At 40.2% G+C, this 13,967-nt stretch overlaps 1 protein-coding gene across 1 annotated transcript in view; it reads right to left on the reverse strand.

The window, feature by feature from the left end:
* Positions 1 to 13,967, reverse strand: part of abcc8 (ATP-binding cassette, sub-family C (CFTR/MRP), member 8) — a 97,181-nt gene that overhangs the window by 11,190 nt on the left and 72,024 nt on the right. Inside the window, exons 29-36 of the mRNA XM_057836461.1 lie at positions 11,643 to 11,735; positions 11,473 to 11,575; positions 9,771 to 9,884; positions 8,778 to 8,898; positions 7,027 to 7,157; positions 6,868 to 6,946; positions 5,589 to 5,697; positions 5,342 to 5,445 (exon numbers count right to left, since the gene is read on the reverse strand). Of these exons, the coding sequence (XP_057692444.1) occupies positions 5,342 to 5,445; positions 5,589 to 5,697; positions 6,868 to 6,946; positions 7,027 to 7,157; positions 8,778 to 8,898; positions 9,771 to 9,884; positions 11,473 to 11,575; positions 11,643 to 11,735 (854 nt within the window). The remainder of the gene's footprint in view (positions 1 to 5,341; positions 5,446 to 5,588; positions 5,698 to 6,867; positions 6,947 to 7,026; positions 7,158 to 8,777; positions 8,899 to 9,770; positions 9,885 to 11,472; positions 11,576 to 11,642; positions 11,736 to 13,967) is intronic.

A 13,967-nucleotide genomic window follows, 5' to 3' on the forward strand; every position in this document is an offset into this window, starting at 1 on the left:
ATTAAAAGGCAAAAATGACTGCTTTTTTCATATACAATAAAATTATACATTATATATAACACAAAAAATATTTTGTTGAAAGAGAAAAATGTACTGTGTTAATCCCTTTAATTTTAATCAAAATTATTATCAATTGAATAAATCCTAAATTATATTGCTACAATGACGAAAAATGATTTCTATGCTATTTGCAGCACTTTTTGGGCAACTGCACCACTGAAAATGCATTTTCACTTCAACCCCCACAAATAGTTGACGAATCAAGAAAACACAAACAATCAAAACAACGGAAGAAAAATCCACAACTAGGTCAATCTGCGACTTGTGAACGGCGTATACTCGGGTGTCCGCTTCACACCGTCTCCTTGCCTGTTTGTTCATGACAAGGAGAAACATCAAGTCCAAAGAGATCATCTCCGAGGCCACGGTGGCTAAATCTGGCCTCGCGCTTACGCGGCGGTCATCTTACGAAGGAGAAAGACAACTATTCAATATGATCGCAATACGAGACGGCCACCCGAGAAGAGGCTTTGTGCAGAATCGGCGCTTGAAATATTGATCATACAAGAGACATCAACTTTGTTTTTGACTTTGAGAAGGTCACTTGACAATGAGTGGCGGTTTCTGGCATGAGCAGTCGCCTGGGGCAGTAGGTTGCTAGGGTAACCTAGCTTGTAGGTTTCGAGTCATATAGCCTGCAAATATTTTATCACAAATATCCACTTCTAGTGGTGAGATGAAGCCTCATGAGGCTTTGAACCACTTGAGCTAATTGGTTCCAGAAAGGTTTCATTTCTCAAAGCTAATACTCGACCACAAATAGCGACTAGTGTTGATAATGAGATGAAGCCTCGTGAGGCATTGAACCACTTAGGACAGTTGGCTCAAAAAAGGGTTCATTTCTAAAAACTAATATTTTACCAGGAATAACAACTACTAATGGTGAGATGAAACATCATGAGGCATTGAACCACTTGAGCCGATTGGTTTAAGAAAGGGTTCATTTCTCAAAGCTAATATTTTACTGAGAAAGAAACTACTAGTGGTGAGATGAAGCCTCATGAGGCATTGAACCACTTGAGCCAATTGGTTCAAGAAAAATGTTCATTTCTCAAAGCTAATATTTAACTGAGAATAGAAACTACTAGTGGTGAGATGAAGCCTTATGAGGCATTGAACCACTTGGTTCAAGAAAAGGTTCATTTCTCAAAGCAAATATTTGACCATGAATAGCCACTACTAATTGAACCACTTGAGCCAATTGTTCATTTCTCAAAGCTAATATTTTACCGCGAATAGCCACACATAGTGATGGGGAGATGAAGCCTCATGAGGCATTGAACCACGTGGGCCAGTTGGTTTAAGAAAGGGTTCATTTCTCAAAGCTAATATTTTACTGAGAATAGAAACTACTAGTGGTGAGATGAATCCTTATGAGGCATTGAACCACTTGAGCTAATTGGTTCCAGAAAGGTTTCATTCCTCAAAGCTAATACTCGACCACAAATAGCGACTAGTGTTGATAATGAGATGAAGCCTCGTGAGGCATTGAACCACTTGGGACAGTTGGCTCAAAAAAGGGTTCATTTCTAAAAACTAATATTTTACCAGGAATAACAACTACTAATGGTGAGATGAAGCATCATGAGGCATTGAACCACTTGAGCCGATCGGTTCAAGAAAGGGTTCATTTCTCAAAGCTAATATTTTACTGAGAAAGAAACTACTAGTGGTGAGATGAAGCCTCATGAAGCATTGAACCACTTGAGCCAATTGGTTCAAGAAAAATGTTCATTTCTCAAAGCAAATATTTGACCACAAATAGCCACTACTAATTGAACCACTTGAGCCGATCGGTTCCAGAAAGGTTTCATTCCTCAAAGCTAATACTCGACCACAAATAGCGACTAGTGTTGATAATGAGATGAAGCCTCGTGAGGCATTGAACCACTTGGGACAGTTGGCTCAAAAAAGGGTTCATTTCTAAAAACTAATATTTTACCAGGAATAACAACTACTAATGGTGAGATGAAGCCTCGTGAGGCATTGAACCACTTGGGACAGTTGGCTCAAAAAAGGGTTCATTTCTAAAAACTAATATTTTACCAGGAATAACAACTACTAATGGTGAGATGAAACATCATGAGGCATTGAACCAATTGGTTCAAGAAAGGGTTTATTTCTCAAAGCTAATATTTAACTGAGAATAGAAACTACTAGTGGTGAGATGAAGCCTTATGAGGCATTGAACCACTTGGTTCAAGAAAAGGTTCATTTCTCAAAGCAAATATTTGACCATGAATAGCCACTACTAATTGAACCACTTGAGCCAATTGTTCATTTCTCAAAGCTAATATTTTACCGCGAATAGCCACACATAGTGATGGGGAGATGAAGCCTCATGAGGCATTGAACCACGTGGGCCAGTTGGTTTAAGAAAGGGTTCATTTCTCAAAGCTAATATTTTACTGAGAATAGAAACTACTAGTGGTGAGATGAATCCTTATGAGGCATTGAACCACTTGAGCCAATTGGTTCAAGAAAAGGTTCATTTCTCAAAGCAAATATTTGACCATGAATAGCCAAAACTAAGATTTTACCACGAATTGCCACTACTAGTGACAGGTGATGGGGAGATGAAGCGTCATGATGCATTGAACCACGTGGGCCAGTTGGTTTAAGAAAGGGTTCATTTCACAAAGCTAATATTTTACTGAGAATAGAAACTACTAGTAGTGAGATGAATCCTTATCAGGCATTGAACCACTTGAGCTAATTGGTTCCAGAAAGGTTTCATTCCTCAAAGCTAATACTCAACCACAAATAGCGACTAGTGTTGATAATGAGATGAAGCCTCGTGAGGCATTGAACCACTTGGGACAGTTGGCTCAAAAAAGGGTTCATTTCTAAAAACTAATATTTTACCAGGAATAACAACTACTAATGGTGAGATGAAGCATCATGAGGCATTGAACCACTTGAGCCGATCGGTTCAAGAAAGGGTTCATTTCTCAAAGCTAATATTTTACTGAGAAAGAAACTACTAGTGGTGAGATGAAGCCTCATGAAGCATTGAACCACTTGAGCCAATTGGTTCAAGAAAAATGTTCATTTCTCAAAGCAAATATTTGACCACAAATAGCCACTACTAATTGAACCACTTGAGCCAATTGTTCATTTCTCAACGCTAATATTTTACCAGGAATAACAACTACTAATGGTGAGATGAAGCATCATGAGGCATTGAACCAATTGGTTCAAGAAAGGGTTTATTTCTCAAAGCTAATATTTAACTGAGAATAGAAACTACTAGTGGTGAGATGAAGCCTTATGAGGCATTGAGCCACTTGGTTCAAGAAAAGGTTCATTTCTCAAAGCAAATATTTGACCATGAATAGCCACTACTAATTGAACCACTTGAGCCAATTGTTCATTTCTCAAAGCTAATATTTTAACGCGAATAGCCACACGTAGTAATGGGGAGATGAAGCCTCATGAGGCATTGAACCACGTAGGCCAGTTGGTTTAAGAAAGGGTTCATTTCTCAAAGCTAATATTTTACTGAGAATAGAAACTACTAGTGGTGAGATGAATCCTTATGAGGCATTGAACCACTTGAGCCAATTGGTTCAAGAAAAGGTTCATTTCTCAAAGCAAATATTTGACCATGAAAAGCCAAAACTAAGATTTTACCACAAATTGCCACTACTAGTGGCAGGTGATGGGGAGATGAAGCCTCATGATGCATTGAACCACTTGGGCCAGTTGGCTTAAGAAAGGGTTCATTTCTCAAAACTAATATTTCACCACAAATATAAACTACTAGTGGTGAGATGAAGCCTCATGAGGCATTGAACCACTTTAGCCAATTGGGTCATGAGAGGGTTCATTTTTTTTCCTCAAAGCTAATATTTTACCACCAATAACCCATTACTAGTTCATTTCTCAGAGCTAATACTATACCATGAACAGCCACTACTAGTGGTGAGATGAAGCCTCATGTGGCATTGAACCACTTGAGACCAATTGGTTCATGAAAAGGGTTCATTTCTCAAAGCAAATTTTTGATCACGAATAGCTACTACTAGTGGAATAGCCATGACTCATGGCCATTCTGGTAAAATATTTGCTTTGAAAAAATAATAATTGGCTCAAGTGGTTCAATGCCTCATGAGGCTTCATCTCACCATCACCATGAATAGCCTCTAGTAGAGGCTATTCATGATAAAATAATAGCTTTGAGAAATGAACAATTGGCTCAAGTGGTTCAATGCCTCATGAGGCTTCATCTCACCCTCATGAGGCATTGAACCACTTTAGCCAATTGGTTCATGAAAAGGCTCATTTTTTTCTCAAAGCTAATATTTTACCACCAATAACCATTACTAGTTCATTTCTCAAAGCTAATACTATTCCATGAACAGCCACTACTAGTGGTGAGATGAAGCCTCATGTGGCATTGAACCACTTGAGACCAATGGGTTAAAGAAAAGGGTTCATTTCTCAAAGCAAATATTTGATCATGAATAGCTACTAGTGGAATAGGCATGACCCATGGCCATTCTGGTAAAATATTTGCTTTGAAAAAATAACAATTGGCTCAAGTGGTTCAATGCTTCATGAGGCTTCATCTCACCATCACTACTAGAGGCTATTCATGGTCAAATAATAGCTTTGAGAAATGAACAATTGGCTCAAGTGGGTCAATACCTCATGAGGCATTGAACCATGAACCATGAATTGCCTCTAGTAGAGGCTATTCATGGTAAAATAATAACTGAGAGAAATGAACAATTGGCTCAAGTGGTTCAATACCTCATGAGGCTTCATCTCAACATCATTACATCGAACCACTTGACCCAATTAGTTCCAGAAAAAGTTCATTTCTATGAGCTAAAATTTTATCAGGAATAGCCATGACTCATGGTGAGCCAATTGGTTCGAGAAACGGTTCGTTTCTCATAGCTAATATTTTACCCTGAATAGCCATTAGTCGTGATGATGATGAGATGAAGCCTTGTGAGGCATTGAACCACTGGAGCCAATTGGTTCAAGAAAGATTTCATTTCTTAAAGCAAATATTTGATCACGAATAGCCAATTCTCGTGGCTAGCCACTATCATGCTAGCAACCTGGCAATTGAGCCAAGTGGTGCGAAAAAAGGTTCATTTCTCAAAGCTTCATGTGCGCATAGTACCACCTACTGGCGAAGTGTATAATCACAGTCAGTTGTCTGTCAACCACGCTTGATTAATTGATTTTTGTTGTGTGACAAAGGATATTTTATAAATGATTTCTATTCCAACAGACACACACACAACAAAATCAAGAGCCAACTTACCTAGTCCGCCTGGTAGCGATTTGACCACGGGCTTGAGTTGAGCAATCTCCAAAGCTTCCCAAAGCATCTCGTCCGTGGCTTTCATTTCTGGGTCCAGGTTAAACCTACGCACATACAGATCAATGAAAATAGTGATCAAATTATTGCAAATCAAGCAGTTGCTCGGGGCTCCGGCCAATTAAATTGTCCCCCGCCCCAGGCAGGGCTGCTAAAATGTACTGCAGGAGGTGTTGTAGTTTATACCGACCGGATGGTTCCGCTGAAGAGGATGGGGTCTTGCAGGATGATGGAGAGGCGAGAGCGCAGCGTCTGAAGAGGCAATTTGGCGATATCGATGTGGTCGATTACGATCCTCCCTGTCAAATGACACAAAAACCTGGGTCATGTGTCTGAAAATGTGTACATATTTGCAGATCTTTTTTTTAATTTCCTTTTTTCAACCATTTTCTCCCCCTTTTTTAATTTTATTCATGTTTTCTTTTAGAGTTTCTCTTTTATTTATTCCCATTTTTTCTTTTTTTTCCCTTTTTAAACTTTTTCTCATTTTCTTAACGTTTCCTTTTTTCTTTAATTTCCTCTATTTCCATTTTCCTTGTATTTTTTCCTTTTTTACTTTTATTCCCATTGTTCTTGTTTATCTCTTTTTTCTTTTATTTTTTTATTCTGCCCCTAATTTTTCCCTTCTCCCCATTCTTTTTTCCTTTTTTTTTTTTTTTTTTTACATTTTTTATTTAATAAAAAAAAACGTTTCCCTTTTCTTGAACGTCCCCTTCTACCCTTTCTTTTTCCTTTTCTGTTGTCTTTTTTCCTTTTTCCCCTAAAACATTTTCCCATGTCTTTTTACCTCTTTTTCCTTTTTTTTTAGTTTTATGCCCATTTTTTTTCTTTTACTTATTTATGTTTTTTCATTTTTCTTTTTTCATCCCCTTTTACATTTTTATCCCTTTTCTTTGTTTTTTCTTTTTTGGGAAACCTTTTTCCATTTTCTTTTTTTTTTTTATTTTCCCTTTTCTTTAATTTCCCCCTTTGTGTATTTTTCACCTTTTTTCTTTTCCCTCTTTTTACTTTTATTCCCATATTTTTCATTTGTGCCCCCAAATTTTCTTTTCTTTTCCCACCACTTTTCCCATTTTCTTTCTTCTTTTTTTTTTTTTTACTTTTTCCATTTTCTTGAAACTCCCTTTTTTATCCTTTTTCTTTTTCCTTTTTCCCTTTCTGTTGTCTTTTTTCCCCCAAACCATTTTCCCATTTCTTTCTTTTTTTTTTTAAACAACTTTTTCCGTTTCTTTTTTCTTTTTTTAAAATTTAATTACCATGGTTTCTTTTATATTTTATCCAATTCGTTTTTCTGTTTTCTTCCCCTTTTTACCTTTTTTCTTTTATTTTCCCTTTTCTTTAATTCCCTCTTTTCCCTTTTCCCCCTCTTTGTGTTTTTTCTCCAACCATTTTTTTCTTGCCTTTTTCCCCTTTCTTCTTCTTTCCCCTTTTTACCAGTCCCCCCCCCCCCTTTTTTTACCAGCACCAACCTTCAAACATGTCCACCATGCGAAAAAAGGCCAGGGAGAAGGAAGATTTGCCACTTCCCGTACGACCACAGATCCCCACCTGCAACCCAAATTTATTATGAGCTCTTCCTTTGCTTTTTAGATACTCATATCTTCTAATTAGGGTTGCCTATTCCTCACCTTCTGTCCCGGACTGATGTGCGCGTGGACGTTTTTCAGCACGGGTTTAAGCGTGGTGTCGTAACGCACGCTCAGGTTCTGGATCTGAATCTCGCCGTGTCGGGGCCAGCCCTCGGGGACCTGAGACGGGCCTAAAAACACCAATTCGTCACTCGCGCCGATGACACGTTTATGTAGTTAAAGAGTAACACCGTGGAGGGCTGGCAGCGTTGCCCAATGACATCACCCCCCCATAGTGCACAAAACATTTGGAGGGGTTTTAAAATGAAATTGTTATAACTCGTATTAAAATTATTCTTTTAAGACCTACAGTACATGTCTTTCTGTCCGTGGTACCATTTAAGGTCATTTCCTATTGATATTGCGTCACTACATGCTGATTTGGGGTCATTTCTAGGTCACTTCCTGTTTATATTAGCTCACTTCCTGTTGCCTTTCAGAGATTTCACTGTCAACCACATCCATTCATATATCCATTTGATATTTGGTCACTTCCTCTTAATTTTGGGGCATTTATAGGTCACTTCTTTTTGATATCGGGTCACTTCCTATTGATTTTGGGTCACTTCCGATACATTTTGTGTTGTTTTGTGGCATTTATGGATCTTTGAAGGGAATAGTATCTTTTCTCGAATTTACCGATCTACTGTTTGTATTACTCTAACACAATTAATATAATCAATCAGGAAATAGTATCGTGTCTCGGATTTACTGTTTGACTTGTTGTATTACTGTGACACACCCAATATAAAATAAATAACATTTAAACGACAGTTTAAGGAAAACAAGCAGAATATAAGGTATAAGAGATACATGACACCTTCTTATCACGGAAGCCCAACGTGTGCGTCATGCAACTGACTGAGCAAGATTGACGCTGACGAGGCAAGACATCTACACGACCACGTCTGCACCACCAACTCTCGCTATCAGTTCTCCTGGACAGTCGAGAACAAATGGCGGGACGTCCTGTCCCAACACAAGGAACATCGGAGGACCCCTAATATCCAACTGACAACATGATTGATAAGACTCCAAAAGCCCCTTTGACGCTGAGGTGGCAAAATCCACAACCCTCGTTGACCTGACAACAGTAACTCCCGATTCCACCTGTCCAATCCACAAACAGACAATAATCCTAAACAACGCCCAAGCACACCGTTTTCTGTCCACAGCCCGCCCAGCGGGAGCCTTCAAAAAGACAATGTTTAACTAATCGTGGTCATTTTTCTCAGGAACTTTTTGTTGACTTGTGATATGTTGACCTTGGAACGAGAGTGCCTCGTCGCCAGAGTCTGTTTCTGTTTCGGCTTGCCGTTTGATCGCTGTCGACCTGAATAAATTGTCAACTTGTGCTTCCAAGCCTTTTTCCAGCTTTGAAAATGGAGTCAGTACAAGGGATTAAGACTAAGGTGAACGCACAGAGTTTGGCCTTTTGGTCAGTTTGTCGAATTTTGCCGGCCCGGGTCGTTGGAGCTGCGCCAGCACAGGTCGGGCAGTTCGGCTAGCGTGATTCCGGCAGTCTGGCTAAAAGGTCAGATTCCTTCACTTCCTGTTGATTTAATGACTTTAAAGTGACTATAAAGAGAAATAAAATAGTTCTGGCCCTTAATAACACTAACATTGATATATGTGTATATACACTGTATATACTGTATATATACAGTATATATAAGTTATACATTTAAAAATGTCATATTATATCAATCAGAGATTGACAGAAATTTGGTATAGAAATTTTTGGAACTCACTGAGCAAACCCTCGTAATTCTCCGGTTCTGTTTTCAGCAGCCCGTTGATTCTCTTGACGGATCCCAACTGGACTTCCATGTCTGCCAGGTTACGCACCATCCAGTTCAGGTAGTTGGACACCTGTTGGAAAAAAGAAAGTTATTATTAATGCTGCAACGATTAATCGATTAACTCAACTAACTAACAATTTTGATTAGAAAAAGGCTTCAAATCAAATTTTGTTGCTTCGAGTGTTCGTTTAGAGTGGCGTTGCAATGATTTGTTTTGAAAGTGTTTGCATTTAGTTTTATTGATTTGGGTGGATACACTGCCAACTAGTGGTAACAGTGAATATGACCACACTCATATAACATGGCTGAATCCAGCTGCTCCCCGTTAAGACCAACATAAGGTAAGTTTTTGTTGAGCTAATATGTCTTTTTATATTCTTAATTTGGTTCATAGGTATATTTAGCATTTTTTGTGGGAATATGTGTTTGAAAAATGTGTTAAGAGCATTGTAAAAAATAAATAAATAAATAAATTGCATCTTATAGCATTCAAGCTAGCGGACTTTTGCTATGCAAGTTAGCCAATAGCTCTGTTATTGTAACTAGATCCTCATTTATTATTAATATTAATATTATTTACCGTTTGCAGCTAAGATCTGGTATTTTATTTTGAAATGAGCAATTCTGCACAGTCTGAAGAAACACTTCTGAATTTTATTTTGTATTCGCATTTAATGTTATTTTGAAAGTACAATCTAAACAAGCCTTTGTTTTACATCTATTAAAATTTGTTCTGCAATGCATTAAATGCTCCTAATCCAATTACTTGAACGAATTAGTTGATAGAATAATCTACCACTAAAATAACCAATAGCTGCAGTCCTAGATATTATCTATTTTAATAACTTTGACAGCACTCAGACTAAGGAAACACCATCAACAACCTTAACACGGTTTTAACAGCTTTAACGTTGTCACATTGGCTGTAGTGGAAAGTCTCACCATGAGTGCATAAGTGAGGCCCAGCCCCACCAATCCAGGAGACAGCTGATCGTAGAGCGAATTGCTGATGGAAGCAACGGCGGCGACCAACACCACGCATGTCCCGATATATTCCTATAAGCGCAGAAGATCAACGTCTAAGTCAGTGGGTATCAGCATCACTTTGGTTGACAATTAGATCTCATGTGGGCCGGCCGTGTTTAATTTTTGGGCCAAATGAGGTAACTAATTGGCTGCCATTGCTAGACGTCCAATGTAATTTGATTGGCGAACGAGTTCATTCGCCTCCCCCCCAGTCTGAATTGATTGGACATCGTGTCTCGGATTTACTACTTGACTGTTTGTATCACTCTAACACGAGAAAGCCCGCCCCTCTCATCAGACCATTGGACATGGTTCCAGTAATCCATGTGCTTTGTTGACATGTCTTCAGTAAACTGTTTGTGGGCTTCCTCCTGGGGTGACAGCCACGCACATCAATTTGATGTAGAGTGCGGCGTATGGTCTGACCCCCCACCTCTTCAATATCTGCAGCAATGCTGACAGCACTCATGTAATGAGTCACATGACATTTTGAAGGGAAAATGACAAGCAGTACTCAATTTGGACATTTAGGGATGTACATTTTTTCAAAGGGGTGTACTCACTTTTTGTTGTGTCAAAGGGTCATTTTGCCAGTGTTGTCCCATGAAAAGATATACTTAAATATCTGCAGAAATGCGAGGGGTGTACTCACTTTTGTGATACACTGTAACTTTTATGGACAGAATGAAAGCGTTGGGAGGGTCTGGTTTGGCAGCCTCAGTATTGCATCTCTGCTTTTTGCAGATGATGTGGTGCTGGTGGCTTAATAGAGCCATGATCTCCAACTCAAACTCTAGTTGGCAGTGTATCCACCCAGTTCGCAGTAGAGTGCGAATTGGTCGGGATGAAGATCAGCACCTCTAAATCCGAGACCGAGGTCCTCAGTCGGAAGAGGGTGGTGTGCCCTCTTAGGGTTGGGGATGAGATCCTGCCCCATGTGGAGGAGTTCAAGTATCTTGGGGTCTTGTTCATGGGTGAAGGTGGAAGGGAGCAGGAGATCGACAGGGGGAACGGTGCCGAGTATGCAGTGATGCGGACTCAGGACCTGCTCGTTGTGGTAAAGAAGGAGCTGAGCCAAAAGGCGAAGCTCTTGATTTACCAGTCGATTTGCATTCCTACCCTCACCTATGGTCACGAGCCGTGGGTCATGACCAAAATAACAAGATCCAGGATAGAAGCGGCCGAAATGAGCTTCCTCAGCAGGGTATCCGGGCTTTCCCTTAGAGATAGGGTGAGGAACTCGGTCATTCAGGAGGGAGTCGAGCCGCTACTCCTCCGCGTTGAGAGGAGCCAGCTGAGGTGGCTCTGGCATCTAGTTCGGATAGTTCTGGGTACGTCCCAACGTCTGGAGGCCACGGGGACAACCCAGGACACGCTGGAGACGCTTATGTCTCTCGGCTGGCTTGGGAACACCTTGAGATCCTGCCGGAGGAGCTGGTTAATGTAGCTAGGGAGAGGGAAGTCTGGGCTTCCCTGCTAAAGCTGCTGCCCCCGCGACCCAACCTCTGATTAAAGCGGCAGATAATGGAGAGATGGATGGATTTTTTTTTTCTTTTATCAACAGTACGAATAAGCTTCAAGGTGCCTTTCAGGCAGAACAAAACAAATCAGTCCTTACCATGCGGACCTCCAGCCAGCGATTGGCCGCGGTGAGGAAGAGCGAGGCGATGTTGTTGGCGTCGGTGAACTGAAGTAACCTCTGTCGGAACCGGGGCTCGTACCTGAAGGATGAGAAGACAGATATAGTTTGGGAAGTGTCGTGAAAAGTGGTTCTTGATGGAAGATCACCTGAGGGCTCGAATGGTGGTGAGTCCCTCCACCGTTTCGGAGAAGTGGGAGAGCAAAGGGAGTTGGGTGCTGTCTTCAAGTTGCTGCAGGTCTCTTTACAAAAGAGAAGATGTTTATAGTCTATGCCAATGACGTGAACGTTTGTCAAGTAGAATCCGACATGAAGACATTTTATGTGAGCTGTATTTGTTTTAGGACGTTCTTAAGTGATGGACTGCCATTGACAGGGATAGAGGTCCAGTGTAGTTGGGGCTGGGTCATCTTTTTGTAAAAAAACATATATATATAGTAATATAGCCTGCATACAGAGATAGTTTTTGGTATTGTCTTGCTAAACATGAGCATACTTTTGTTCAGAAAAAAAAATATACATGGTCTTACTGTTTTTCAGAGACCTGACCGAAAATTCGGCGCTGAAAACCTTTGGCCGAAAATAGCTAAAAATTGCATTTTCAGTTAAAACACCGAAAATTCATACGATTTGGCCAAAATTTACCAAAAAAAATGCCAACTCATTTGTAATAGCCGAAATTTCCCATTGATTTTCAATGGCCCTAAAAAAAATTCATAGGTTAAGTCCTGTTGATTTTCAACCCAAGTGACCCGATACAAACAGGAAGTGACTTCAAAATGCCCCAAACTCAACAGGAAGGGACCGGATATCTTCAGGAAGTGAGCCTGCAATGCCTCAAAATCAACAGAAAGTGACTCAATATGTACAGGAAGTAAACCCAAAATGACCCCAAATCAACAGGAAGTGACCCCAAAACCCCCATATGAACAGGAGCGGACCCAATATGAACAGGAGATTACCTCAAAATGCCCCAAAACAACAGGAAGTGACCTCAAAATGCTTCAAAATTATCAGGAAGTGACCAAATATGCAATTTTGTTTTAGCCTTTAAAGGTCTGTGCTGAGTGATCATCACACACTAAATGTTAACTCATAGCGTTAGCATAGCATTCACATTCGCGTTAGAATCAAGGTATTGCTAATGGCGAGCGTCCTCTTAAACTCTGTACTGAGTGATCATCAAACACAAAATGTAACTGCTAAATTTAGCATAGCACTCCCGTTTGCGTTTGAATCAGACTATTGCTAACGCCGACCATCCTCAAACTCTGTGCTGAGTGATCATCACACACAAAATGTAACTCGTATCATTAGCATAGCATTGACGTTAGCATTAGCCTAATGCTAAAGATGAGTGCCCTCTTAAACTCTCTGTGGTGAATGATCATCACTCACTTACTAAATGTAACTCGTAGTGTTAGCATAGCATTTACGTTAGCATCAGGCTATTGCTAACGGCGAGCGTCCTCTGAAACTGCTGAGTGATCATCACACACAAAATTTAACTCGTACCGTTAGCACAGCATTCACGTTAGCCTCAGGTTAATGCTAACGGTTAGCGTCCTCTTAAAATTCCTGTGCTGAGTGATCATCACTCACACACTAAATGTAACCCGTAGCGTTAGCATAGCATTCACTTTAGCATCAGGCTATTGCTAATGGCGAGCGTCCTCCTAAACTTTGTGCTAAGTGATCATCAAACACGAAACGTAACTATAGCCTAGCATTCCCGTTTTCTTTAGCATAGCATTCCAGTTTGCGTTAGCATCAGGCTATCGGTAATGGCGAGCGTCCTCAAACTCTTTGTGCTGAGTGATCATCACACACAAAATGTAACTCGTACCGTTAGTATAGCGTTCACGTTAGCATCAGGCTAATGCTAACGGTGAGCGTCCTCTTAAACTCTCAGTGCTGAGTGATCATCAAACACAAAATGTAACTCCTAAATTTAGCATAGCATTCCCGTTTGCGTTTGCATCAGACTATTGCTAACGCCGACCATCCTCAAACTCTGCTGAGTGATCTTCACACACAAAATGTAACTCGTATCATTAGCATAGCATTCACGTTAGCATCAGCCTAATGCTAACTGTGAGTGTCCTCTTAAACTCTCTTTGCTGAATGATCATCACTCACACACTAAATGTAACTCGTAGCATTAGCATAGCATTCACGTTAGCATCAGGCTATTGCTAACAGCAAGCGTCCTCAAACTGTGCTGAGTGATCATCACACACTAACAGTAACTCTTAGCATTAACATAGCATTCGCGTTCTCGTTAGCATCAGGCTATTGCTAACGGCAAGCGTCCTCTTAAGCTCTCTGTGCTGAGTGATTATCACACACTAAATGTAACCCGTAGCGTGAGCATAGCATTCACGTTAGCATCAGGCTATTGCTAAAGCGAGTGTCCTCTTAAACTCTTAGACTTTTGTTACATACAGTTTGTGGCATCCTGGTAATTATTAATA

This window comes from Corythoichthys intestinalis, chromosome 5 (assembly GCF_030265065.1).
Source record: "Corythoichthys intestinalis isolate RoL2023-P3 chromosome 5, ASM3026506v1, whole genome shotgun sequence".
In the NCBI taxonomy this organism is placed as follows: domain Eukaryota; kingdom Metazoa; phylum Chordata; class Actinopteri; order Syngnathiformes; family Syngnathidae; genus Corythoichthys; species Corythoichthys intestinalis.